This window comes from Hesperophylax consimilis, chromosome 14, assembly GCF_061612785.1.
Source record: "Hesperophylax consimilis isolate HC1 chromosome 14, BYU_Hcon_1.0, whole genome shotgun sequence".
NCBI classification, from domain to species: Eukaryota; Metazoa; Arthropoda; class Insecta; order Trichoptera; family Limnephilidae; genus Hesperophylax; species Hesperophylax consimilis.
This window is the reverse complement of record NC_142849.1, coordinates 31488996-31516099: the sequence shown is the minus strand read 5'-3', so window position 1 is coordinate 31516099 and position 27104 is coordinate 31488996. Positions and strand designations below refer to the sequence as shown.

Below are 27104 nucleotides of genomic sequence, written 5' to 3'. Positions count from 1 at the left end.
AAAAACGTAATTATAATGCATATTTTACCATCTCCCCCGCCATATAATCATGTTGTTATGTATTTAAAGGTGAAATATTCCGTATTAACCGTGATCCGATAGATTATCAAAAGTTTTTCGTGTTTTACAAATTCGATGGAATAAAAATTTTATACAATAATATTACGAAACATCTCTATGTTCATTGTCAAAGAGAAGATTATTGAAGGAGGCGTCAAATGTATGCAAATGTAGATCTAGCCCACGTTGTCATTAACCGGTCAGCAACGTAAGCAGATATACACGATAAAATAACGATAGCAGTCAAGTACAATAAGCGTGTTTACACGTCAACGCGTGTCTCTCCATAGAAATCGTTCTTACTCCGTTATTATTTTAGTTACATCCCTCAAACAAAAACTAAAAGGTCGATTATAGATCAAGCTACACATCACTACCAAGTTGTCTATGGAAATACAAAACAGGAATCTGCTGACAGTCGCATAATTGACACAACATTTTTACCCGCGCAAAATGTCTGCCGGTAGCGCCGCGCGCTTCACATATTAAATTTTTATAAAATATTTTTATATGAAATGATAAAAAAATGAGGTGATAAAAGTGTTTATTACACATATATACAATAGAATAAATATTTTTGTTTACATAATCTGTGATTTTAGTACCATTTTCACCTAAAAACATGACGTGAGTCATTTTTAACCTATTTTTAATGTTTGCGTTCTAAATTTTAATATTTAAAAATGCTAATATTTATTTGTAATATAATAATTTGAAAGCTTATTTTGTAACTTTTCTAAAACAGTTTTTACTATTCGGCTACGTTCAGAAATGTTTCATTTATAGAGCTTTAATTGTGAAGCGGTAATAACAAAAAGTTTTCGTAAAATGTCATTTCGTTAAAGACAGTTAAAGTGCTTACATGGCGATTTTCGGAGGGGTTAAGGTTGAGTTTAATATAATCTTTCATGTTATTTCGGCCTTAAAGACGCTTGCATATTTGTTACATAATTCCGCATTGTTTATTCGTTCCATTGCTATTTTACCTAGTTAGGGGATTAGGAGACGGGGTATTTGGTTTATTTATTGGATGTTTATTGGTTACGGCAGGTTACGGCTTACGGCCCGGCGGCCGACAAAGGGTTTTATGGTCTCAGGTACTAGGTATGGGTTTCAGTCAACGTCTTTCAATTTATGACTTGGAAAAAGGTTCATTTTAGATATTTTGCGATACAATATTTCGTTTGTGTTGATTTTACCGCCGGATTTCTAAAACCTCTTAAGCGGGAAGCAGTTTTAGCTCTAAAACTTCTTATGTGGGAAAAAATCGTGTTTTTTGTATGGAATTTTGAAGGGACCAAAAATCAAAACTTCTTAAGCGTGAAAACTTCTTAAGTGGGAACTTCTTAAGCGAGTTTTACTGTATTCCTAGATTTTTAATGGGTCTGCGCTAGCGAATTTCTAGAATTGTAAGTAAAAATGGAAATACCTGTACAGAGATATTAGAATAGACCCAGACTCCAGGGTCCCCCATATATCGCGGAGCGATTGTGTCTCTTAATATTCCTTTTGCCCTTTCTAGTAACACTCAGATATTAGTTGCTATTTTTTTAATACCTATTGTTTTAACCGAACATTACCCGCCTTCGCCCAGCACTCAATATTAAGGACGGGTTGTTTCGGAGAATCTGAACAATTCATCAAATTTCAACGTTCATTTTCAAGTTCTGTGAAAGATTTTTTCAAGTTCTGTTTTTATTTCAGTTTTGTCAAGCAACTAGCCTACACTGATATAATAACAGAACTTGAATAGGACTTTCACAGAACCCGAAAATGAACGTTGAAATTTGATGAATTGTTCAAATTCTCCGAAACAACCCGTCCTAAGTAATAGCTGACGTGTACCCGGTGTTTATCCTTAGGAGATAGATATATACCACCAGGGTCTTTTCTGTAGGCCTTTTAAAGATATACAATTGCGTAATACATTATTTTGATGTATCTCGTGATGTTTAGCCAGCGTTGGCAATGTAGTGCCGAAAATGCATGGGACTGAACTAGTTAATGTCCAGTAAATAAATCAACCGAAAAGGCTGGCAATAAAATAACAAGTCCGAAACGAACTTACAATCCTGACTACTTACACAATGCTGTATTCAATATGGCGTCTTAAAAATACATTAAGTGGGTGCTGTACCAGAGGTGATTTTTCACAAAAACGGCACCATACAAATAAACATATTATACACGGTGTCCGGAAACTCGTAGTACAAGCGGGAAACTGGAGAATCTACACCACATCGGGAACCCAAATAAACATAAAGTTTTTTGATTTGAGCATTTTCATCAAAAAAAAAAAAAAAACCAAAAAAAAATATTTTTCGGCTATTTCAGGGTTAAAATTTTTTCGTCATTCGATCTGAGACGCCGACGCAACGGATAGAAATTAATTAAGTAGGTACTCACAATATGTAGAGATGTTCCGATCTCCAATTCAAACACACAAACATGTCACATAAATTATTTTAAATGTTCACCGTTAACTTCCAAGCACAGTTGGGTCCGTCTGATAATTGATTATCGCACTATTTTAATCATGTCGGAGTTAATTTTTACCTCGTTGAAGGCTCGATGATAAGTTTCAAAATCAAAACATTAAAAACGTACAACTGTTTTCAAACACTCACAACAACTTTCCAATAATCTTAAAGTATCACTATCAAAACAATAATAACGCATATTAAAATACACAAATTTCGACCACAATTCGCTTTTATCTTTAAATTAACGAGAAAACTTCTTAAAGCAAAATGCAATGTAAACAGTGTAAACATTCACATAAAATACGGCCACCTGCGGCGTCCCATAAACAAAAACTAAGACCTACTTACAATTTAACAGAAATAGAACATCTGCTTATCGTGTGTCTCTTTCCTTTATATGTGAGTTGAACCCAGCACACTAGAGAAAGCTATATTTTGCGAACATGTCAGAGTTAGGTATGCATTTTAGAACAAACAGATGTTTTAACCCTGCAGAGCAGAAATATTTTATGATTACACCGGATTAAATGGAGGGTGATTTCAAAATAATGCTTTAAATCCGGGTTTCTTTATTTGTTTTACTTTTAAATAGTTTTAATTAGTTGGGTACTTTGATCTTCAGTAATAATTCATAAGAATTTGATCAAAAAAAAATCAACTTCTGACTCGATTTACTCGAAAACGAAAGCTCAAATCAAAAAAAATTATACTACAAAATCGACTCCAAATGTGATGTAGATTCACCAGTTTCCCACTTGTACTACGAGTTTCCGGACACTGTGTATATAGTATACTATAAAAGCCAAGTATAATTGTTTATTAGGTAGGAAGCTACGTTTCACGCGATCTTAGGGATTAGAATGCATCAGCCTAGTATTCATGGGCAAGAATGACTAATGGGCAGTGAACTCCCAAAGAATGCATTTTTATACAGTAAAAATGGGGCTCACTTTTCAATGATTCTGTACATAAGTAGATTTGCTTCATCCGTCCATTCCTCTGTTTTGGGTTGGCATCCAATAAGAGTGCACCTGTGGCAATACACCGGGAAGAAAGGCTCCTTTGGTGCAATGCGCAACCTACAAAAGACAAGCAAATTAACAAAAGGAGTAATGTGTAATAGACAAATTTATAAAATTCATTCAGTTTCTAACAGTAGCTGTTTTCTCCAATGTGCGGATGTGCAGTTAATCCCCAAAGAATAATTATGGCAAACAAGACCTTCTTGATTATGACATTACTACAGTTTGAACGGTGTGCCAATACACCATAATAAAAAAAAACCGCTTGTACGAATGAGCATCTCACCACAACTCACAAGCTAAAAACCTATGGTATATTTTATACAACATAAATAAATAATATCTAAGGGCCAAAATTCGTTATTTTTATGCGCCGCGATAACTTTGTTGGACTCGGAAAGGAACGCATTCGGGTGACATATTTGTTCTGTATCTGTAGGCTTCGAACTTAGGCACTTACGCAGATATATTCAGCTTTACGCACATCTAAATATTTGTTTTATTATTGTCAAGTAAATGATTATGCATTTTATTTACTTGTTTCTGCATTTTCACAATAATTTTGTGCAATTCTGTGTAATTCTCTTCGAAAGGGTCTTCTAGATTTGCATGTCTTAAAATGAAATAACTTTATATATTATATATATATATCAATTAAGAAAAAAAGCTGCTCACAAAAAGCCGATTTTCGTTCCTTTTTTTAAATCACTTTAATGTCACTGGATTCTAAAGCTTGTTGAACTAGCTTAGACTGCTAAGCTATTATGGTACTAAAACTTATAATAAAATTAATAATAAATAGTAAACCTTTTAATGTTGACAATGGCCGTGTTGCCAAAGTCCACAAACTTCACATTATATTCGCCGTTCTTTTTATCCGAACTAGAATCATTTCGAATCATGTTCACTCTATCCCATCTGCGTTGTTGACTATCGTACAGTATGTATATTGTCCCTAAAAAAACATACATGGGATTAATCAAATGATAAACTAAAGAGTAGGAAAGTGATGTTTGGAGAGTTTGAATGGGTACAGCGGATGGATGAAGAAAGAAGAGTAAATTAAATAGAATAAAGCCACGCTATATTCTCGTGGCTTGGCCTATTTCAGCATACCGCTCGCCATAAATTCCCATTGGGTTTGTACGGCGAGCGATATGCTGAAATAGGCCAAGCCACAAGAATTTAGCATAATCTCTCAGCCCCATAAAGGGGGATGGAAGGATTGTTGTTTAAGGTTGGAATGTTTCACAGAAATTCAAATGTAACATTTTCATCAAACAGACATTTTCATCAAATGTAACATTTTCATCAAATGTAACATTTTTATCACACATAACACTTTCATCAAATGTAACATTTTCATCAAACGCAACATTTTCATAAAATGTAACATTTTCATCAAATGGCACATTATTTAAGTGCTTTTTTTTTGTCCCTGTTGGAATGTTTCACAGAAATTCAAATGTAACTTTTTTATCAAATGGCGCTTTATTTAAGCGGTTTTTTTTGTTTTTGTTTTGTCCCTGTTAAATGCAAATTCTGGGCATTTCAGCTTTTGAACAAATTGTGATCAGCAGAAGAGAACAACTATCATGTTGTTAAACTTGTCAGCTTATTACAATTTGATAGAAAGGTGAAATGCACTTTAACGGGAACCTTCCAAATGTCAAAGAAATTAAATGGTGCTGAATTTGATGATTTTGTCACACGTGAATTTTTGCGAAACAACTGGGCCTTAGTCACACTAAGCTGAGTGCTTCCCTAAGTGAATAAAGTTGTAGCTGCCAGTTTGTTGCTCTCTTCAGCAACAAGTTTACTTACATTTAAAAATAATTCTATCTTATTAAAACATGAACAAGGCACAAGAGTCCCACTTGCCCAGAGCCGATGGGATTGTAGCATTACCAATTCCCAATGTTGAGGCTGAAAGGGGTAAAAAGGGTAAGGAGATGGAGAAGTAGATGGCTCTTCAGATATTGTCACCAAACATGGCTAAAGCCAATTCAAGCAACGTTTCAATTCGGAATGGAGGTTTTTCACCAGGGCAATATTTAGAGTATGTACCCCTCTACAAATACATAAGATTTATTTATGGAATAATTACCTGGAAACATATCTGCCTCACTCGGTTCAACCAGTGAACTTTTCATGCGGTTGTATGTGTCTGACATTTCTTTAATCTTTGGTAACATGACGGCCCTCTGAATGTAGAAATCGTGTGGGCTGTCGATATGTGTCACCACTACCTTTTCAGTCAACCCTAAAAATACAACATTTTTAACCCTTTTCAGACTGATAAAATATCCTGTCAAAATTCACATAATTTTCAAAAATCAAGAGCAATTGTTATTTTAATAAATAACTAAAATTGCATGGTTTAAACAGTGATTAACCTTTCCTTTACTGTGCTAAAAAAATCCACGCGTTCCGGTGCGCAAAATAAGCGATTTAATATTGGAAAAATATGAATATTCATAGTTAATCGCTTGTGTTTATTTATTTTATATCAAAAGTGATAAAAATTGTAATTTAATTGCTGAAAACATGAAAAAACCATCGGCAGATGCTAAACAAACGTGCGAGGAGTCGTTATCTAACGACGGCCCGCGACCGACTGGCTGCAGGTGCTGGATGGACGCTGGACTCACACACAGCTATGCGTTCATAAGTATCGATGGTCGAAATACAACTGCGGACGTGTGGATTTCTCATGTTCCATGCATAGCGAACTAAAGCGGGACATCAATAGCGTGTCATTTCCTCGCACACTCTTCGCGTAGCATTGTCACATGGTTGATTGTATTGGAGTATTTGTTACCGATTTTTAACAAAACACTCTGATTTTTAATTGAATTTGAAAACTATGTAAAATAATATTTTTTAATTCAGTGCAAAAATGTATAGCAGAGGAATACCTAAAATCTGAACCCAGAATTTATTATATTTATAGAGTTATTAAAGTAATTAGAAGCAAAGTGTAGTAAATACACACCACAGATAAGGAAAGGTTAACAAGAGTATTGCACGCCTGTAATATGTAATTGATGATGTAAAAATTATACAAATCAAAAGGTTTCTTCACAGTTGGTTAAAAAATTATTTAAAAAAAATCTACAAACCTACGATGAGCGGCTTGATGAATTTGTCATGTTTTTTGTCAGCTTGCGGTTCATCAATTGTGTTGGAAGCAGTTTGTACTGGAAAGGTACAATGCAATTAAAACATCTATGAAAATAGTTTATATCCACTGGCAGAAGAGATGACTTGCCGAATACGAAATCCGGGTATCATTTCGAAGAGCTGGAGACAAACCATGTGACCATATTTTTGGCACCACGAGACTTCGAAAATGCTCCGAATGATCTACGACATTAAAATAATCAGACCCTGCACAGAAAAGTAAAGTTCACTAAAGTAAGGCAACGGTTTGCAGCGCAGTCCATTATGGAACTTTTCTATGCAGGATCTGAATGTTCATTCTTAAAAGAATCGCCTGGAATAGAATCGCTAAAATTAAGTGCGGTCGGTAAATTATAACACATTTGTAAAAATGTCTAAATAGTAACAAAATATAAAATTTTGGAAAAGGCTCAAACTTTTGTTTACCTGATTTAGGATATGTAGTTAAGATTTTTTTTGGTAGCCAGCATAGACATATGAATATTAGTAGACCTGCCCTAAGTGATTAAAAGCGTATTATTCCCCACTCCCCATACCGGTTCCATTGGAGCCGGCTGGGCTCGCGTATGGCTTCCCGTGAATCTTGAGAATGTGACGTCATCATTCTTGTTCGAACTAGCGTCGAGCTATGGTCGAGGCATTTTATGAAATAACACGGCAAAATAGTGGCTTTGCTATAAAAACTTGTAAAAATAGATGTGAAAAAGAGAATAAACCCAATTGTCGTATTACATTCCATATGTAAGCATCATTTTAAGCTTATTCACGTCGTATAATATGAATCAGTTGTAGAAACATATACTATCACATCGAGCCAACATTGGTCGAATGTAGCGATTCTCAAGTGTGCGCATCGTTGTTACTGGGAAGTAAATTATGAACACTTATAAAAGTGTCTTAACTAAATACGTAAATAAAATATTCGACTCTGAAAATAGAAGAAATTTTTTTTTGCCGAATTTGGACTTCGCAAATTTGTTCATAACGTGGCGAGTAATTTGCGCTCCCATGTAAAAATGTCTATTCATTCAAAAGCAGATTTTACTTTTAAGAACTAAATGGTGATATTATAATGCGAGATGCCTATATACTGTCAGATTGATTTATTGACGAATCACAGTCAGCTTTACCCCCTTCGTTCTTCAACAGTTGATTTTACCCCTCACTTTTAATTTCTAGTCTATATATTCATATGTCTGTGGTAGCCAGCAATATGCGTGACATTGTAAAAAGAAGTAATAATTCGTAAGTAGATTTTATTTTCGCACACTAAATGGTGATATGTATTACAATGCCCTGTATTCTGTCAGATTCATTTATTGATAAATTACTGACAGAGACACGCCTGCGCAACTTGGTTAGTTCCTGTCGCCCTTATGGGCAGCTCTATCTATTCCTGACAATTTCATATTTCACGTAGACTGTTTTATCTCCCAGCGTGCAGGTCTAACTTGCTAATGTTCATGTCGGTGGGGAGGACAGTTAAGCTGTTAAACAGAATCAATTCGGATATCAACGGTGAAACAGCTTAACAGCAGACCTTGCTGCTTCTTGTTAAGTAGGTTCCCTTAAAATCTTTTTAAAGTATATTATACTTACAGTTCTGTTTTATATAATTTATATTTAAGCTCTATAATATTATTTTATTTAAAAACTACTTAAAATAGACATTACAAATGTAATAATAAAAAAAAAAGAATTTTTGATATTCCTAAATGCCTTTTATTAATAATGCTAGCGCAGACCCGGGAAGATTGAATACTGTTAATAAGCTTGAAAAATTGCAAAATCAATCAAAAATTTAAACAAAAATACATTTTTATTGTTTTTATATTTAATTAAAATCAAATTTAGTAACATAATTAAGGCGATGCCATCCGTAGTAATGCAAAATCATGTGTTTTTGGTTTGAAAATTTGGTCACCTAGAAATGTTTCAGATGCTTTAATTAAATACTGCGAGTAGAATACATCTTGGCCTTTGAAATAATCGAGTATTTTTTAGATAAGTCTTTTTATAAGCCCAGAAAAAAATAATGCATAAGGCCTATGAAACCTGCTTTAAAGTTCAAAATCTCCTACTTACGAACGCATTTTCAGTTATGATTTTATTGTATAATGTGGCAAATTAAGTTCTTTATAAAATGATCGGAAAACATTTAAATATTTATGCCTGAACATCCACAAAATAAAATAAAAGGCTGGCCGTGTTTTTTTCTTGCATAAATCAAAACAGGCGGATGGTGTTAAGCGGGAATTTAAACCTTATCGCCATCTACGTAAGGGTTGTTATTGATAGCGGCTCAATTTAAAATATTACACGACGTAGTGCAAGCCTTAATAAGTTCTGCAAGTATTTTTTGGTTTTTATTATTTTTACAGCTGTTTTGGCTTTCAAGACCATTTTCAAACTGTTTGATTTGTGCATCACGGTCTGTGTCAAGTAAAATTTTACAGCCCAAAACAATCCCGCAAGCTAGTTATGAGTAGTTAAGGTAGGTACAGTACGCACAAGGTAGTGATAATAAGATAGACAAGTTAGTGTTTTTTTTCTTGGAATCCTTGAACCAAGTGATGATAGTTATAATGCGTTAATTGTTTTGAAGAGGAAATAGAGGAGCATTTATTAATTTATTCATTTTCGGGAAATGGACAGTTTACATTTAATCAGTTTGTACATAACCAAGTGTAACCAAGTTCGACTGTATTTCAATTTACGCACAGAAAATCGAAATTAGTATTTTTCATAAATGTGCATTTGTTGTTATATGTCTGAATTTTAATAAACTTTGCACTTTGTTCAAAATATTGACAATTGAAGGTAAATTACGAGTACTAACCTTTATCAGATTTGGTCTTAAAACCAAAATTGAGATCACCGAGATCCTTGAAAGCCCTGGCACCCATCGGGAAGGAGGAGGTGCTCCGGCTACTTTTAGAACTGCCTGGAATATTGTAAAAACATTACATATTTATATTGCCGTATAAAGCAATCACTTTTCAGTTGGACATTAAATAGTAAAAAAAAAACATTTCAAAGATTTTTTTCGTTTGATTGAGGATTGAACCTTCATCCCAGCGACTGGAGTCAACCGCGCTAATAATTGTGCCAAATCCCAATTCATGATCCCAATGACAATCCTGAAATATTATACTTATTTTCTTTACTTGTACCCGTTATCCAAAATCAATGCATTATTTATCATCTTCTAGATGAAATCACAATTATCCCGTTCGCCGCATACAAAATTTCAGTAATGATTATTAATTGTTTTTGCGTTTAATTCGTAGATTCCAAAAAAAAAATATATATAGATAAAAATTTTATGTAAATCAAATTATTTTAACATATATGTCGTACATTATTGCTGTAATGTCATCAAATTTCAGAGAAATGTCTTCGTATTGAATTATTTGGCGTGTTGGAAATAAGCCGACGTAGCTCAGTGGTCTCAGAGCACCCGACCGGAACATCAGAAGGCGCGGGTTCAATTCCCGTCGGCGGCATTTATTTTTACTCGGGAGATATTTTCAATGTGTATGGATATTTCAAGCGACTAATTATTGCTTGTCATTTCATTTTTGTTTCGACTTGTTAATTCATTATTTGGCAATCAATTAATTAGGAATAAATTATGAAAAAAATAATTAATTGGGAATTAATGAATGGAATTAATAAAAAAAAACAAAAACCTTGGCTGATCATGCTAACTATTATTTTTGTAATATCAAAACGAACTTAGGCAGCAAAATTCTTGTAGTCACTAATAAAACTTAAACCAAACCAACTAAAACATGCAACGGTTATCCCAATTTATTGTTCCATGATATTTCATCAAAACGAAAATTGAACACACCTTTAAAAAGTGATATAGAGTAATTAAAAATGATGAAACAAAAACTAGGTTTAATCTCTCAGACAAAGACTTTTATCTACTATGTGTTCCTTTGAGAACTGTCAAAACGTGATAATTTTTGTGTTATTTACGAGTTTTGCTAAAAGCTTCATAACTCACGTTTTGGGAAATGTAGCCTCATTCTAAAAAATGTTTTGGAAAGATTATGAAATCAACTATTGCATTGTGTTGTAATACGTAAATATTTGCGTTTCTAAATATACATTTTATGAAAACGTCAAAAAAATGTAAAAATCGCTTACAATTATTTCAAAGCTTAGAAAAATGTACTTTTTTCTGAGTATCATAAAGAAATAACACTTTATATATTGAAGAAATATAATTAGAAACTATTAGTCACCTCAAAATATTAACCGTTCAAACTAAAATATTTTTAATAAATTATTTAGAAACGCAATAAATTATGAACGAACAAGATGACAGATTCAATCGGCTTAGATAATGCAACTCTACGTTCCATAGATATTCTTGAATACAGACGCGTAGCGTTATTCATTATCGATACTCTGTTTTTTAAATCATGGCAATCCATATACTAGTGATGGAAATAAATCGATTTTTGTAAAATCTCGCGCATTTGCGTGAAAAGACGTTCTAATGTCTTGACCGCTATTATCATATTTACGTCTTTTGACGTTCTAATGTTCTGAGTGGTTAATAGTTACCTATGTAACCTATTTAACCTAGTTTTTGTTTCATCATTTTTCATGACGTTATACGACTTTTTGGAGGTGTGTTGAATTGTCATTTTGATGACATATTTGGTCACCGTACAAACATTCCATGCTCTAACCACCTATCATATAAATCTTAATTGTATTATAATCATTTCATTATTATGAACAATTTCAGTCTGTAAACTTAACCCACCATGACACAGGGGCATCCCTAGCATGACTTAATAATTATTAAATGAATTTAATAATTATTATATCATTAGGAATAATATCAATATTCCAATATAATACCAATACATTAGTGGTGGTTAACATTTGTATATTATAAGATTAAGAAAGGGAAACCTAGATGGTTTGGGCAATTAGTGAAAATCGATGAAGAGGGATTATAGGATGCCGAAGATGGAAGCAGTCGAAGGTGATCAATGCAAGTCTTGTCTTGTCGCATGATTGTGGGGACAGAAGTAGTAGGTAAGTTTTCCTCACGGATGATAAGTTGATGATTATTACCTGAAGACTTGACCGACGCAGTTTCGCAAGTATCGTCAGGGACAGGAGGCAACTCTACGTATGTGGGAAGCTCGGAAGTGGACAAAAGTTTGAGACTTGAATTGCTGCTTTCAATTTGGCAGTGTTTTTCCACAACTTTGAATACGTCTTCATCAATTTTTAATCTGCATAAAATTTGTTTATTAGACACACAATAATAAAAATCATCATAAATATGTACAAGTATAAAAGTATATGTATCGTACTGACTTTATTGTCGGCTTTAAGCTTTTAATATCCTCTTCCAAGAACCAGGGCAAGTTGGCTGTTCTCTCCAATTCTTCTGCTACTTTATGAAGATTTACCTATAAATTAACAAATAATATTTAACAAAAACCCAAAAGTGGTAACCATAATGACAAACGATTGCGGTTACTATAGAAGGTCTACTTTAGATAAATCCATGGAAATACCTCTCAATTCCAAAGGAGAATGAAATCAATATTTTTATGTTGTTTGAACAAAATGCAATCTCCGATAAAGATAATGTTGTCAACCATGCTAAACACTTATCATATTTATACAGTATGGCGGCAAGATTAGATTATATTCGCTGAAAGCTTTATTTATGTACAATACTTTTACTAAACCTTCACCCCAAAAACCGGGCAAGTATTCAATTAGTGAAGAAAACGGATGATTATAGCGCTGCTTAAATACAAAATATGCTCAAAAGGGGTGTTTCGTAAAAACAAACACAGTCATCGATATTTCATAAAAATTTTCAGTTTAAGGCAATGCATTGTGTAATATTTTAAATTGAGCCGCTATCAATAACAACCCTTACGTAGATGGCGATAAGGTTTAAATTCCCGCTTAACACCATCCGCCTGTTTTGATTTATGCAAGAAAAAAACACAGCCAAAAAATGCCTTTTATTTTATTTTGTGGATGTTCAGGCATAAATATTTAAATGTTTTCCGATCATTTTATAAAGAACTTAATTTGCCACATTATACAATAAAATCATAACCGAACATAACATGATGCGTTCGTAAGTAGGAGATTTTGAACTTTAAAGCAGGTTTCATAGGCCTTATACATTATTTTTTTCTGGGCTTATAAAAAGACTTATCTAAAAAATACTCTACTATATTTAATTAAAGCATCTGAAACATTTCTAGATGACAAAATTTTCAAACCAAAAACACATGATTTTGCATTACTACGTATGGCATCGCCTTAAACTTTGTAACGGATTAATCAAGTATGCCGTTAATTTGTTAGTCTTAGGCAGACGCCTCATATTTGGCAATACTGAGATAGCTGTTCAGAGCTTGGCTGGCTTGAACAGGTTAGATCAGAGGTTCCCAAAGTGGTCTATATGGACCCCCAGGGGTCGATATCGGCTTGCTAGGGGCACATGTCAGCGAGAAAAAAATTTAGGAGTCCACAAGATTCAAATGGGGGTACGGATACGAGCCGACCCCCATTTACCTCGAGTCAACATTTAGGAGTTCCGTAAATGACACAATACACCTAACACAAATAACACAGTTTACGTAATACTAATAATAGACTGAGAAATTACTTATTTGATATTTGTATTTTTGTATTTCGTAAAGTTGTTTATTGAGGTATATAAACAGAGATATAAGTTCTTTTTCTCGTCAGAATTAATTTATTGAAGCATAACATTGCACATCGGAAGCCGCGAATTTTCCTAGACCCCCAACTTGTTTTTGAAAAACGTCCAGGGTAACGTTTATCAACATTTAAATGTACTTCACACAGACTTAAAAACTAAGTTTGAGGACATTTTGACTATGGAAATGGAACGTAGAAGAATCAAAAATCATGTGACAAGAAGAAATGACAGGAATAAGAACTGACAAAGAACTCAAGGGGCAGTTCTGTAGTGCTAGCTACAGAAAGAAATTCCCGTTGCTTATCCTGCTTCATTTTCATTTGGTGTAATACCTCACAAGGGCGCCCCTGTCTGCACAGTGTAAAGACAGAGGAACTATTCCGCCACCCAGTTGTTGGACAGGCAAGGGAAGGGAATCTTTTTACGAACAAAATAAACGATTATCACAATATTCGGCAGGCAGGGGGTCTACGGAAAAAAAAAATTGACAAGTAGTCTACGGGGAAAAAAGTTTGGGAACCTCTGGGATAGATGAATCAGCAGTTTTCTGGTGACAGCGCTTGGCAGCGGACGTACGCAGGAAAGAGCTCCGTGGGAATGGAGGTTTTTCAACATGCATTCCCGTATTAATTCTTTAGCTTTCTTTATTTTAAATTGGTTTTTATTTCAATCTTTAGTATAATTTTTGTTTCGTCTACTTTAGATGGAACTGGCGCCCTATTTATTCATTAAGTAATGAATCGCAATTTCAAGATTTAATTGTCTTTCTACCTACATTCTTTTCTTAACTGAGCATCAAACCACCATGTTTATTTTTCAAGTAAAATATGACCGTCCTTCTAACATATCGAGCCATAATCGGCAGAACAGCGTAAGCGACAATTTGCAAATTATACAGGAGAAGGTTTTTTTTAATTAACTCTCTTAATTGATTCCAAAAAGGATTTAGGTTAATCAAGATTAATAATCTTTGGTTACTGCCTGTATGAAATGAAAATACTTTTTATTTAAATGCCTCCAGTTGTCGAGATAGTGGCGGTAACGCTGTTTTGCCTGTAACCCTAACAGATTTTTTTCCCTCTGAAATGTCGCTTACGCTATTTGGAGTAGATTTTTAAAAAAATTTTATCATGCAATAGGCCATAAGTAACTACTAATAAAAAACATATATATTTTTTAAGTAATATTTTTTTAATTATCTTGCTTGTACTTTACAGGGAAAATTAAGAAAAAATATTATTTTCTAAAAACTATAAAAATAAAACAAAAATATTTTAACAAATAATAAACATAATAGATACATCGTAGGTATATATTTTTTTAATAATAGCACTTATATCGGCAATTTTTGAAAAAGTTTGTTGGTTTGAGCCACATTTTTCAAAACTATTCACATGTCTTCCTGGTCGGATTAGGGTAAGGTATCTTCCACTGTGGATCCATGTGGCAGTTCCAAAAATTCATGCCTCATCCTCTCAGGAATAATACCTTTCTCGCAGAGACCTTTAAGATCCCTATACTTGATCTCCGTATTTTCGACTATAATACAAATTTACGCTTTCTCCATGGGGAGTGGTTAGCACCTTCTCGAGGTCAAAACTTGCGCACAAAATATCATTATCATTTTTGCTTTTAGCCTGATCATTAATGAAGATCTCTTTGCATTTTTCCTTTTCGCTGAGGTGACTTTTGTAAATATCCATTTCAGTTTGCTGAAGCTTCTCGTCACCGGACAAATTTTTCACTTTCTCACATAAAGAACACTTGTCCTTTTTAGGTAAATGAAAACCCAAGTTGAAATTCGTATTAAATATTTTTCTTAAAATATTCAGACTCACAATGTTACTATGCCCAGATTCATCTAATGAATTAACATTTTCAATGTATATTTTATACACAGTTTTCACATTACGCAAATCGGCAGGAAGATATCTTTTCGAAGATTTATTTCGACAGTAGTGAGATGGAACAGCGGGCAATTGTGTAGTAAACTTTATTACCATGTCCTTTTTTTCTTGGTCCGTTTTATTGGATGGTTCGTGCTTTCCTCTCATATCGGTTTTAGAAAAATTATTTTCTAAAATATTATTGCATGCATGCCTGATAGTCATTTTCCCGATGTCAAGAGTTGTCAAAATAAATTGCTGACAGACTTGAACTCTTTTCTTGTTCCAATTTATGAAATTTTTATATGATGTGTTTCTTCTGCTATCATTTTTAGCCCTTTTTCTTTTGATTGGCTGTTTGTTTATACACAAAAGAAGCCAGTCCCTCTGCCGCTGGTTGCTGGCCATGCCCCAATAAAATGCATGTATGTTAAGGCGATCTTCTTCACTGAATTGAATGGCACAATTGTTGCCACATTTTTTATTTAGACACGGATTTTATTTAACACTTTTGTGCTGTCCATTACATTTTTCTCCTCTCCTTCGCACTCTCTTTGGGACTAATTTTGATTTCCTTAACCCAGCATATCCAACAGATAAATGTGGATCACTAACACTCCCAATAAGTAAGCTTTCATCGCTCATTTCTGCATCATCTGAATCAGGCTTCCAAGACTCTTCAGATGGTTCGAAATCTAAACATAATTCAGTATCGGAGAAATGAACAATTGGACTTAAATGTGCTGTTGCTGAAGTGTTCCCATCACAAACATCCATTTTCTGATTATGGGGCTCCTCGTCAATACATAAAATTGTTCTTAAATTATTATCGGGGGGTTCCAGAATGTCCATCGAATCACTTTCGCTATCAGTGTAATCTACTAGACGAACAGTAGTCAAAGGTTTCGGTAATGTAGGTGACTTTCTTGAATCACTATCTATCTTTGGCAGAATAATCGGTGAACCTGAAGAGGTATTGGCTATAGACTGTAATGCTATTTCTACCATCTTACGCGTTGGAGTTTGTGGAGCCATCTGCACAAGAAAAGTATTTTGTATTAGTTTACTTCATAACACAATGACATTTTACCCCTTAAACGCACAGTGCGTAGTAGGTAACAGTAATTATATTAATATTATATAACTAATTATGCTAATATTTAAATACGTAACGTTAAATTAAACAGATTTACCGGTCATCCGATGGACGCTAACTGACAAAACTGGAACATTCTCTACCGTTCGGCGTAAGAACGTAACCGACCATATTGTCGCTTACGCTATCAAATGACGTCGGTTGCGCTGTTTTGCTCGTCTACAAGATTTGTAAGGAAGTTCATACGCTAAAAGGCACAGGTACCAAAAAAGCGTCAGGCGTAAGATAGAACTGTTATATTTTTGTAGCATACGTATTAGGTAAAATTGAACGGCTTTCGTTAAAAATCGTAATTTGACAAAAAACGTCGCTTACGCTGTTCTGCCGATTATGGCTCGATATCTTCGAGGTTAGGCACGACTTGAGTCCATTATTATTTTTAATTAAAAGATCATTAAGGGTTCTCATGCTGTATTTTATATTAATAAATTATTTTTTATATAAAAATGAATCTTTCATTTAAGATTGCATCCTTGTTCTTAACATTTTTTTTGCTAGGTTAAAATCAATTGTTACAACTTGAGGCGTCATGTTTTTACGCTCGCCATAAGACTCACTTCATAAACTTAGGATGGGTTGTTTCATAGAATTTGAACAATTCATAAAATTTCAACGTTCATTTTCGGGTTCCATGAAAGTCCTATTCAAGTTCTGTTATTATTTATTATTATTATAGGCCAGTTACTTGACAGAACTGAAATAATAACAGAACCTGAAAAGCACATTCACAGAACTTGAAAATTAACTTTTAATTTGAAGAATTGTTCAAATTCTCTGTCCTTCATCAAACAAAAAATGGGGCAGAACGAAACAAACAGAAATACATGCGACAGTTGCTAGAATACACCTTCGACTAACTGAAAGATATGATACGGCGGTCTTGGTGTCTGAGTGTGTATGCGTCGGTGTACAAGCATGGCATTCGAGTATAGGCACAGGACAATGTACTACTGAATACAAAGGCGGATTATAGTAGTTGCCGGATAATCTGATTACTGAGAGAGTTTTGTACAATATACAGCACACTCTCATATTCTAGATTACATTGCACTGCAGAACCCTTCCATGTAACCAGGAATAAAACCACAATAACTTATTTTTTTAAAGAAAAAAAAACATTCTCAGGTAACAAATAACCAGCCGATATTTGAAAAACTCCTACTACCATCACAGTAAGCAGAAAATTTTCCTTGTGTTGTGATGGAGGACTTAGCCAGCCGAGGAATGAACTCATAATGCCTGGGTGGGACCAAACGCAATGCCAACTAAGCCAAATTGGTCAAATTTGACTATGATAAACAACATTACCTCCTTTTGTTTTTCCGGCTCAGTGAAATAATCCACAGCGCTGATAAAATCGGATAGGTCCTTGGCGGAATCGTGTAGTCCTTTAATCAGATCGCTCAGGTAGTTTTTGTTGGACTTGATTTCTGCCACCAGGGAGTTCTCCATTCTCTGCAGGACGCCGTGGAAGCGATCAAAGTGTTCGGCGAGCATGGTTTCCGTAGACTTGGTGTCCACAGATCCGAGAGATGTCAGTGATCGCTTCTTTTCCAATTCCTGAAAACAAAACATGCAGTGAAAATCTCTAATAAGGTTTCCGAGATACTAGAAAAAAGCTTCTTATACGGGTCTTTAAATTCCTTTTCACTGAGTTCCTGGTGTTTACAGGATAACAGTTGTAAGTGGCACTTTTTATGACGTTCATACATTTTCTAAGGAAATTAATGCACATACTATGTGCGCATAGCGCTGAGGGCACCTTTTATTCATATTATGTAGCAAGTGAAGAAGTTAATAAATACAGAAGTAGAAAATTAAACTAACCCCTGCGGTTTTTTTCATACGGAGCATGACATCATTGGTGGTCTTCTTGTGAACCTTGATATCATTTATAAACTGTTCGTTCTGAAAAATTAAAAAATATAAATATAATAACAAACACAGTTACTGCTTTGGTTTCGATTTATGTACTTGATGCTTTCATCACACCGGAGTGAAAGTTCAACTATTGGTGATTATGAGAAAATACTTTAAAACATTATTTACATAAAACAATTAAGACATACCAACTCAGTGACTAGAGAGAATGCATGTTTCCCACATGTTTTGACCAGACACTGGGTGCAAATGGCCTTGCAACAATCGGAGCAATACAGTTCACAATTCTTGTCCGGGTGTTCAGGGCAAAACGAAAGAGACTTCAGAAATTTGTGATAATCTAAAAATAAATACATTATTGTAATAATTTAAATTTTTTGGGTTATTATGTGATATTGCGCTTCCTCCTTCTTTAGCAAATGTTTCGGACAGCGTTACAGTGTCCATCATCAGGGCAGATGTATAGATTGTGGTGTACCTTGTACCTACAGCCAGCGACCCCTTATCTATTTCTCTATTATAAATAAAAATGTTAATTTTCGTTTGTTCAAAATCTTAAATCTTTGAAATTTCTTAAGGTAAAAAAAGTAAAAAAAAAAAAACAAACAAACAAACAAACACCTACCGAGTGCTCGGCTGAGTCAATCGGTGAAAGGAAAAAAAATCAAAATATAGAATTCTAGGAGTTTTTGACTTGACGTTTTTTCGTTATAAAACTCAGGTGTAATTCGGCCATAAAAGCAACACGCGCTATTGTTTCTCTACCTGCACAGACAGACTGAGCCACAGCAATGCGTGGCGGGGTACAGCTAGTAAGGAATAAAAATGTATAGAGTAGATAGTCAAAGTAATATTTCAATATAGCTTTACTCCAGACCATAAAGAACTCAGTAACAATATAATATGCTCAGAAATAAATACTAGTGTTAAAAATCACACCACAGGAGGACTAACAGTAACCATGGTTACGTTTAACAGCAGCCAAACATCATTTTATATATAAAGGTATAAAATTATTCAATGATCTTCCTACGGACCTAACAGAAATATATTAAGAAATTTTCAAGAAAAAACTAAACATTTTTAAAACACCCAGCCGAATTCATTGCATAGTGGCCAATTATATTTTCTAAAATTCTTATGTAACTCATACTTTGTTGAAATGTAAGATACACAATTATTAATTTATAATAATTGTGTATCTTACATTTATTTAATAAACTACGATTTACTATACAGGGTGTATCGGCACGTACCCGACAGACTTTAACCAGCTATTCCGCTATTCCTTAGCACATTTGGAGTGAAAAATGTTATGGGCACTTTGCTGTCCGGTAACATTTTTTTTAATAAAAAATTTACCATTCATATTTTCACTACATGTCACCAATGTTTTATCCTTTGTCAAAGTTTGAAAACCCATCTGACAATATTTTGTTCGAGTTTCGTTGAATAATGTATGTACGTACCTACGTTGGCGCGCTTTTACAATCACAACAAAATGGCACGGCACCATTCGTCTCATTTTTAACTATTATTATTTAGTGTGTACGAAAGAGCGAGGACACTTTTTGACACACTTGCTAATAACAGCTGTTGAACACGAGAAACAATGCAAATGACAGTGACGGAGTGTGGATTTTTAATTTATTTTTTGTTTTTAATGGAAAAAAAATGTTACCGGACAGTAAAGCGCCCATAACATTTTTTACTCCAAATGTGCTGAGGAATAGCTGGTTAAAGTTTATCGGGTACTTGCCGATACACCCTGTATATATATATATTGTGAAATATAAGATTACTATGTTACTATACATTTTTTAAATTTTTTTATTACAAGATAATACATTACAAAATGATAACAAAGTAATAATGTATTATGTATTCCCAATGAGTTTATAAAACTCATTTCGGGAAACACAACATTAGAAAGGACAAGGCAAATAAATAAAATACATTAAAATAGATACATTAAAATAAATTAACTCAGATGTTATTATGGAGTACCAGAGAAAGATTGTGTTAGTCATTAATGACACTGCTAAGGAAATATCTTTTAAGAGCTTTTGTCAATGATTTTTTGTTAGTTGCCGGAAGTTTTAAATTACTAGGTAATGCGTTATATTGTTTATGTGCAATGTATTGTAAGGAGTTAATTCCAAATTTGGTCGTGTAAGTAGATGATGATAAATGTATTTGATTTTGTGATGGTGTTTTGTGCTGGTGTATGTCAGAATTAAAGACTGGTTTAGTGTTGGTGTGTGAGGAGTGTTGAATTATTTGTAGAATGGCAGTTGTGATGTTATACTTTGGCAGGACTGTAAAAGGAAGTATTTGTGTCTGTGAGTATATATCTTTGACATGTGTATCCCATGGCAGATTATATATATTACGTACGGCTCTATTTTGAATTACTTGTATTTCGGAACTTTTTTTTTATATACATAATGCATATTAATATAACACACTTAATTTTAATATTTACGTAATTTTTAAAGTTCTTATTTATGTCTCTGTATATTTAATTCTTCCATCGTTTAAACATTTAATTTATAATACTTTTTTTAACATTTTGTTATCACTTTAAGTAAAGTTTTCTTATATTAATGAGCACTCTTTTCCTAAATAAATGAATAGTACAGGGTGCGGCGCGGCAATTTCCTTATTTAAAAAAAAATCGTAAAACAAAAGTATTGGCGATAACATTTTTCTTTTCCATAGAGGTACATTCAAGGTGCCCTGTACTACCTAATAAAATGGTACTGACCCTTTTTTGGTGGAAATTTCCTTTGACAATCTCCCTGTGTGAAGGGAGAATTGTAGGGAGTAGATTGCACAGGCTGGTGTTGGTGGCCTTTATATCTTTGCAATTGTTGCATGCTGTGACCCGCAGGTAAAATAAAACCAGTTTGCTGTAAAGGAAACAAATAGCATATTAGAAATTTATTACAAATCATTTGTAGGTTTTTACTAGCGCCAGAAAGACAATCATTCTCGGGTTACGAATATCCTGACGATATTTGAAAATCTCCTACTACCGCCACAGTAAGCGGAAAATGTTGATTGTGTTGTGATGGAGGACTTAGCTAGCCGAAGAATTGAAAACAATACGCCTGAGTGGGACCCAAACGCGATGTCAACCCAGCCACCGACCGGACAAACATCGCTCGCCATACATTCCCATTGCGATTGTATGGCAAGCGATATGCTGAAATAGCATATCCAACAAATGATGTATATAGCGTAATCTGTCAGCCCCATAAACTAGTTGCATCATTGATATAAGGTTCCAAAGCTCCCTTAGCTCATGATATTATCTTGGGAGCTGAAACTAGTTGTAGTAATCTGGTAACATTATGCTTTGATTATTAAGATGACAATACCTTGATGGGTTCCGCCCTTGAGTTGTTGTAAATCAGAGTTCCAAGAATGTAGAAATTGAGCGGGATAAACATCTTGAAGTTTTCTGGGAATGAGTTGACCGAGATCATTTCCTCTTTGGAGAGGTTTGTCTTGCTTTGACACTGATGACATTTGACACCGTGGGAGCTTTTGATTGTCGTGAAGATACACTTCTCACAGACAGAATGTCCACACTGTAATAGATATGGCAGTCTGCCTTTCATCGGGTAACCTAAGTGGGAAAAAAAAAAAACAGCACATTAATAAATTTTCCCTCAAAAGCTTCATCTCAAAGCTTCGAATCAAAGGATTTTATTAAATGTATGCCATATTACCTGCCATCTAGCCTTTTTATTACAAAACTTAAATTTGTATTTGAAGTGAAAAAACTTGAACGAACTGAATAATTATTTTCTTAGGGGTTTGTAGCAAAATCCAGTATGGATATAAGTTACTTTATTTGTGTTTTAAATTATAAAATATAGGGTTCAATTTTTCATGATTTTAGAGGCAACTTAATGAAATACAAAATTTAAAAAATAAACATTTTAAAAAAAGTGTTTTTTTGGGTTGAAATTTTATATTTAGGTGCAACAAATTTGTGTTCCAAAATAAACAGGTCATTTGTAATTTAAATTTAAGCCCATCAAAATGGTTTCTTAAATAATTTATATTTACATAGTAACAAGAGCAAAGTTATTATTATTTTTTTTTTAATATCATTAACTCGCACATAATTGCCAAAGTTGTCTAAAAAATCGTGAAAAATCGATTTGAAGCCTCTAGAAGCCGGGTAATATTTTGTAATTATCTCAAAGCCAAATATAATATATCTATAATGTAAACGGTTTACATAGGAATTTTCATGGACAGTATTGAAATGCGTTCAAAACTTCTAACACCTAGCTCTATACACTGGACATTGCAGTGCACCTGAAGGTAGTCGTCATTTAACTGAACTGTTATTGTAGTTGGTCGGATCCTAAGGGCCCGTTCCCACTTCCGTTTTAAAATCGGGGGCGGGTCCCGTTTTAAAATCGGATGCCCTAGCGGCTGTAGTGGATGTATGGAGCTGTTCACACTTGTCCGACACGATTTGAAAACCGATCCGGCATTTTTTGTCAGATGGATCGCCAGCGCAGCGCGTCGGAACTAGCTCGCTCGTAGTTTTGTATGGAGCTGTTCACTCTTGTCGCCTAGTCGTTCCGGCAGAGTCCCCGCCACACCCCGCCTGCTCCCAGTCACAAGTATTATTCTTGTATTGGGTTATTTTGTTAAGTAAATAAATTAAAACTATAAAAAATTGATATGGAAATAAATCCCGAAAATGTAATCCCACTGGTCGAAGAAAGAGTTGTGCTGTGGGATAAAACGACAGAAGGTATAAAAATAATTTATTGAAATTATCGGCTTGGCGAGAAGTTTGCTGTTTGTTCATGCCGGATTTTGAGAAATTGGAAGAAAAACAAAGAAAAGATTTGGTTAAGTACCGACTTTTATTAAAAATTGTTTATTTTTATTTTGTGTGTGTAGCTGCTTCTTGCCAAGATACAGATCCTATTGGAGAAACGAAATAGTCGGCGAATTCTGATCGTATATTATTTGCAGTAGGACCACCACGAGTAATGTGTGTTTGTGCACGCATCGGATGCTCCACTGGGGTTGCATAAGTACCACACGACAGGAAGAGCTTCATCGTCGTCCATGGCGCACGATCGTCTTTTTTTTTATTTTTTTTTTTATATTTACTCCTAAACTGAAGATTAAGTAAATAAAATGTTTTGGTTGATTCGATAATTATTTTTTTTCGTAGAGTAGGATCCGATTTTAAAACGGATCCGTTTTTAAAAACGGAGGTGTGAACAGGGCTATAGGGTATTCGATTTTAAAACGGGACCCGCCTCCGATTTGAAAACGGGAGTGGAAACGGGCCCTTAGGGTTAATAGAGTTCCCTGTAATAAATATCCTAAAACCTAGCTTTACACACTGCACATTGCATTACACCTGAATGTAGTTGTCATTTCACTGAACTGTTATTGTAGTTGGTCGGATCCTAAGAGTTAATGGCCCGTATTTTATAATTTTAAACACAGATAAATAAAGTAGCACATTTCAGTACTAGATTATTGTTTAAAAATAGTTATTTAGTTTGGTTACGGGGTCACATACCCCTGCGCTGAAAACCGAGTAAATTTGAATAATTATTATGAAGGTTGTATTGTGAAAAAATAAATAAATTATTGATTTCAGAATAATTATTTTTAAATTTTGACCTTATTTTTTACAGGTATAAATGGACTACTAATGAAAACCATTGTCGGCATCATAACTTCACCAAAAATTATCGAACTGCAAGAATAAAAAAGAATTTTGTAAAATAATGTAGTAGTTATAATCTAACGGAGGGATTTTTTTTTTTTAAATAATTAGATATACCTGTAAAAAATAATGTTTTTTTTTTGATGAAAATTAATAAAAAATGTGAAATTAACAATAAATAATTGTTTTCCCGACATAACTTATAATAATTTTTCAAATTTACTCAGTTATCAGCATGCAGGGATGTGAGCCCTTAAGTATTTTGCCATTAAATCTAAATTTAAGTGTTGTGTGAAAAAAAGCCGCGCAACCGTTCTCTTAAACATGGACATAAAGACGAAAATTTAATTTGTTATGTATCTAATGGTGTACATTATGATTTGAAGTGTCGAAATTACAGTGAGATTAACAAAATATGCATATTTTTCTTCTGGTAACTTCTTCCATCAGGGGTATCCTAGGTAACAATGGACCAAATATGACAAATGAAGAACTCTACTTTTTTTTGGCATCGCGCCATTTGATGGCCTGCTATTCAAGGAATAAGATACAAGATCAATGGTCTTCAGATATCTTACTATATTCACCAATACATTCAGATAGGTACAATGTCTCGAAATAGATTCCAAATAATTATTTGTATGCTTCACTTTTGTGATAATACTCAGCAAGCAGGTGGGGGACAAGATGTTCAAAATTACTTACGTCGTTGATTATTTTCAAAAAATTTTTGGAGAATTCATTTACCCTTACAGGAATATATGCTTTGACGAAAGTTTGCTGCTGTTCAAAGATAGACTGTCATTTAGGCAACATATTCCATCGAAAGCCAGTCGTTTTGGGAATAAAAAAATTGTAATGTGTATCTGTGCTACGGGATATGTGCTTAATATCATTGTTTATACTGGAAACACAACAGAATATGTACTATATTCACATGTGGGCATGTCAGGAAGTTTAGTCTTGACACTCATGACCCATATTTAGATCGGGGACATACATTGTAAATTGATAATTGGTACACTAGCCCTTTATTACTTCAAAAGCTACATAACCGAAAACAAATGTTTGTGGTACAGTAAGAAACCGAAAAGGAATGCCAAAGCTAACTGAAAAACTAAAGGGGGAAATGAAAGCCTATCATACAAACACTCTTTCGGCACAAATCTGAAAGGATAAAAGGAGGTATTTTTGCTGACAACTTTTCATCCACATCTTCTAACCGAAACAGGCAAAACTTCATACCGAAATGAACCAATAATGCTTAATTCAGGATTGAATGTTACTGAAGTATGTTTTGTTAATTATATGATGTCATCGGTTCTTATTCGGCCTCCGGTAGAGTATTCTACTATCAGTAGAGGAAATTTTGATTAGGCCATTGTTATTGCAACAATTTGACAAAAGTCAGCTATAATTCGCAGTACAATGCGTTAAATTAAATGATTCCAGACAACTGTTACAAATACGTAAAACATTATTTCAGATAAGTGCAATAATTTGATTAGCGGGAAAACATTTACCATTTACTCCAAACGGTTGACAACAATTGCAACATGGCGCTACTTTTATCGCCTCCATGCCGGCAGTTGCTGTTTTCTGTTTCAGCGTCTGAAAATCAAGACGTTTATGATAAGCTTTCAGTTAAAATATTCAGATATGTCAAGAAGTATCCGAATATGATGTTTCATACTTCTCAATTCCAATTTCTATTCGACCGGCAGATAGCGACGTTCCGACGTTTCGTAAACAGGAAAAGCAAAGAGAAAAGAGCATAGAAAAGAGCGACCGCGACCAAAACAATAAAGAAAGTGACAGAAAGAGAGCTGAAAAATCCATAGACATAGACAATCTAATGGGTCAAGTCCACGTTGGCCCAATGCATTGGGCCAACGTTGAAGCCAACTCGCCAATAATAATAATAATAATAATAATACTTGGATGACTTGTATAGCGCCGTTTTTGTGCAAAAACACCTCAAGGGCGCTGCACAAACTTATAATACATTTCTACAGTGATCTATGTTATTACTTAACTATTTATGGAGAAAATATACAGTACAATACTTACCTGGTAAGTCACTTGAGATTAACACTTAATTAACATTATCTAATTGTTTATTGGCGAAATTTATATACAGGATTTAGGACTCAATTGAAAAATTGAATATAACTGGGCTTTCTCTTAGGATTGGTATATTTAATTTAAGGGTACGACAGCTTAAAAAGGTAAGTTTTTAGTTTTGACCTGAATTCTCTTGGACTTGTTATGGATCTTAGTTCCGGAGGGAGTTTATTCCAAGCCTTCGGCCCAGATACTCCGAAAGCGCGATCACCAAACTTAGTATTTGGCTTGCGCATAGGTTCTATCAGTCTGCCTACAGCTGCTGATGTTGCTGATCTAAGCGTTGACTGCCTCAGACCAGTGTTTTCCGGGAAGCATAGTTCAGAGATGTAGGGTGGGGCCTTTTCATTGATGGATTTAAACACCATCCAGCACAGTTCGTACTGGATTCTTTCAGGGCACTTGAGCCAGTGAAGGTTACGAAGGTGTTCTGAAATGTGCGAATATTTTGAAAATGTGTGAACGATTTAGCTAACGTTGGGGCCAACGTTGGCAGGTTAAAAACGGTCATGTCGTTAAGGCGGCAAACCAAAAATGATTCATTAAAAAATAAATTAAATATGCCTTACTTATCGTAATTTTTTCCTCACTATTTTCGGAAATATAAAACAAATAAAAAATGAAAATGAGGGTATCATAAGAATAGGGATTCTGCGTTGGCCATTTTACCTTCTTTTTTGTGTGAATACCGTACGAGAGTCTTAACTGCTCCGAACCGTCTGGAGCCAATGAGACTACAGCATCCTCGATGGGATATGTGGTAGAGGAAGGTGGGGGATTACCTGACTAGATCTAGTCACCGAACACGGCTAAAGCCATTCCAAGCAATGTTTTGATTCTGAACGGTGGTCTTACAC

General features: G+C 34.3%; 1 protein-coding gene across 1 annotated transcript in view; it reads right to left on the bottom strand.

Moving 5' to 3' along the window:
• qin (tudor domain-containing protein qin) overlaps positions 1–25896 on the bottom strand; it is a 38355-nt gene extending 12459 nt beyond the window's left edge. The window contains exons 1-14 of the mRNA XM_089639746.1: positions 25817–25896; positions 25647–25734; positions 21785–22035; positions 21169–21313; positions 18590–18741; positions 18348–18428; positions 17829–18080; positions 12101–12195; positions 11852–12015; positions 9588–9692; positions 6688–6765; positions 5673–5828; positions 4373–4520; positions 3494–3622 (exon numbers count right to left, since the gene is read on the bottom strand). Coding sequence (XP_089495872.1) covers positions 3494–3622; positions 4373–4520; positions 5673–5828; positions 6688–6765; positions 9588–9692; positions 11852–12015; positions 12101–12195; positions 17829–18080; positions 18348–18428; positions 18590–18741; positions 21169–21313; positions 21785–22035; positions 25647–25704 — 1814 coding nt within the window. The 5' untranslated portion in view covers positions 25705–25734; positions 25817–25896. The remainder of the gene's footprint in view (positions 1–3493; positions 3623–4372; positions 4521–5672; positions 5829–6687; positions 6766–9587; positions 9693–11851; positions 12016–12100; positions 12196–17828; positions 18081–18347; positions 18429–18589; positions 18742–21168; positions 21314–21784; positions 22036–25646; positions 25735–25816) is intronic.
• Between the last annotated feature and the right edge of the window lie 1208 nt (positions 25897–27104).